General features: G+C 47.0%; 1 protein-coding gene across 1 annotated transcript in view; it reads left to right on the forward strand.

The window, feature by feature from the left end:
* Positions 1–2229: 2229 nt before the first annotated feature.
* Positions 2230–2383, forward strand: part of MYO5A (myosin VA) — a 97512-nt gene continuing 97358 nt past the window's right edge. The window contains exon 1 of the mRNA XM_041418782.1: positions 2230–2351. Within this exon, the coding sequence (XP_041274716.1) occupies positions 2325–2351 (27 nt within the window). The 5' untranslated portion in view covers positions 2230–2324. The remainder of the gene's footprint in view (positions 2352–2383) is intronic.

Raw genomic sequence — 2383 nt, forward strand, 5'->3', positions numbered from 1 at the left:
ATGTAAGAAAAAAGATAGGACAAATGCTTCTTGACTGTGGGAAAAAAAAAGCGTAAAAACTCCATATAAAATTCCACATGTGGACTGTGTCAGTTACATCACCTATACACTGTTATCTGGAACACCCTGGGATCTATGCTCTGAAAAAAATGCCATCTTTTCAAAAAGATGTTGTGTGCAAGGTAAGAGATGAGATCTTTTAAAATCTTGCCAGCAAATGCTTGATGCAGGAGATGCATCTTGAAGTAGTCACTCTGGATACATTGCAAAAAGGTTGTTTCTTGGCAACTTTCAGTGCCCCCAATTCCTGTCCTTAATGGCAGATTTAAAATCCTGGTTTATGCAAATTGTGTCAAATAGCATATTTTGGACTCAGATATCTATTTTTTGCTGTGGCTCATAATTACATTTGGCTCCCGAGCTCCAGCTCTGGGTGGCTGAGATCAGTAATCCACAATCCAGGCGAACTCCTGAAATGAGTGTCTTTGAGTTTAGCATAGATATGCTGAGGAAAGGGTTCAAAATATCAGATGTGAAGCATCACACGGAGGGGAGGTCCAGGTCCTTTCTGAAAACAAAACTGAAATTTCAGTTTGCAGTTCCAGTGTTGCACATGAAACGTGACTGGTAGCTTTAGTATAGATCTCTCTGGTTTGCCTTGGCAGACAGATGAAGAGCAGCTATGAAAACTGCTTAGCCAAAACCTCCCCCCTGACTTGGAGAGCAGCTCTCAGGAACCCTTCTGGGCTTTTTATAGCACCGGGAGTGAATGTCCAGTTCTGCTGGAGTGAGCCTCCTGGTGTGGGACAGCAACAGCAATCGTGGCTGATAATCCTGGACATTCTGGTAGAACATGGGAAGGAATGTATTTTTAAAATTCTGTTCATGTTATTTTGAACTCTCCCAGCAGAACCAGCTGGTTTTTTAATCTCTAGTTTGAGTTTACTAACCTTAGTTTCCTAGCTGTGAAGGCCATATATCTGCACCTAATACAAACAGCTCTGGGTAAGCTACATATTTTCATCTTCGCTATTTTCTCTTTGTGCTTGCTACTTCCTCCTTTTTAGATAGCAGCAATAAAGTCCAGCTAAGCATTTGTTTTGGGAGTCAGGATAGTGTTTTCTCCCTGTTACTAAATTGATGAGTGATTTCTGACCCACTGCTTTCATGGTTCAGTTTCTCTGTAAACAGCTTTGTCTGTTTCTTTGGTAGTTGCGAGTTTCAGGGGCAGTGCAGATACTACCCACTGAATACACAGCTGTTAGCTAAACACCTGAATTCTGAGAGGATAAATAGGCAAAAGCACTTTGGTGGAGAATATGGCAAACTTAGCTATTTCAAACTTGTTTTGTATTTTGGACCACATGGGCTAGGAGGATGCATTTCAAAGGTGGAAAATGAAAACAGAGAAAGAGAGAATAGCTTCAGTTCTGCTGTCAAAAGAACTCTTGACATAACCTGAGCTGTACAAAACAGTCATTAACAAATCATGAAGGAGTTGGGTGTCATCTTGAGATCTTGCTGGAACATGGACAATGCTTTTCATTCCAATTTCACGTGGATGTTAAACTTCTCAAAGATGTATACCTCCATGTCTTGATGACAGGCAGTGGTTTGGGCCCATTTCCCTTCAGTGCCTTCAGTAACGGTTGGAATGACAAATGCAATCAAGCTGAAGGAGGCTGTAAACAATTTGAAGGACGGGGTTAGAATCGGTGCCCGTGAAAGGGAGGGACCTGATGGTTCCCTGCGCCTGGTGATGCCCGCGGTGCGGAGCCTCGAGCAGGGCACGGGCTGGGGACCAGCCAAAATTATAAATATCCCTGGTGACATAACGAGTAATTTGTTCAGCGCAGGAGAGAAAGAATAAAATGAATTTAAAAAAAAAAAAAAAGAATTTAAAAAAAAAAAAAAAGAATTTAAAAAAAAAAAAAAAGAATTTAAAAAAAAAAAAAAAGAATTTAAAAAAAAAAAAAAAGGATGCTGAGGGAGAGGAGGGATACCGGTTCTGGCACAAAGCGGGGGGCGCGCAGCCCCACTGCCCGATCCCCCGGGGCTCCGGGAGCGCCGGCGGCAGCGGCAGAGCGCCCAGCTCCGCCGGGGCCGCGTCCCGCCCGCCGGTGGGAGGCATCGCGCCGCCCGCCCCGCGCCCTGCCCGTCCCCGCCGCCGCTCCCACAATGCACAGAGCCCGCCAGGTAGCAGCAACATGGCGCGGGCCGCCGCCTGAGCATCCTCCTCCTCCTCCTCCTCCTCCTCCTCCCGCCCGCCTCCGCCTCCCGCCGCCGGGCTGCCGCAGAGGGGCCGCCCGCCCGCGCCCTGCGCCATGGCAGCCTCCGAGCTCTACACGAAGGTAGGGCGGCGGCGGGGCCGGGGCTGCGGGGG

The sequence above is a fragment of the Onychostruthus taczanowskii genome, unplaced genomic scaffold, assembly GCF_017590055.1.
Source record: "Onychostruthus taczanowskii isolate IOZ18803 unplaced genomic scaffold, ASM1759005v1 scaffold6, whole genome shotgun sequence".
Taxonomy (NCBI): domain Eukaryota; kingdom Metazoa; phylum Chordata; class Aves; order Passeriformes; family Passeridae; genus Onychostruthus; species Onychostruthus taczanowskii.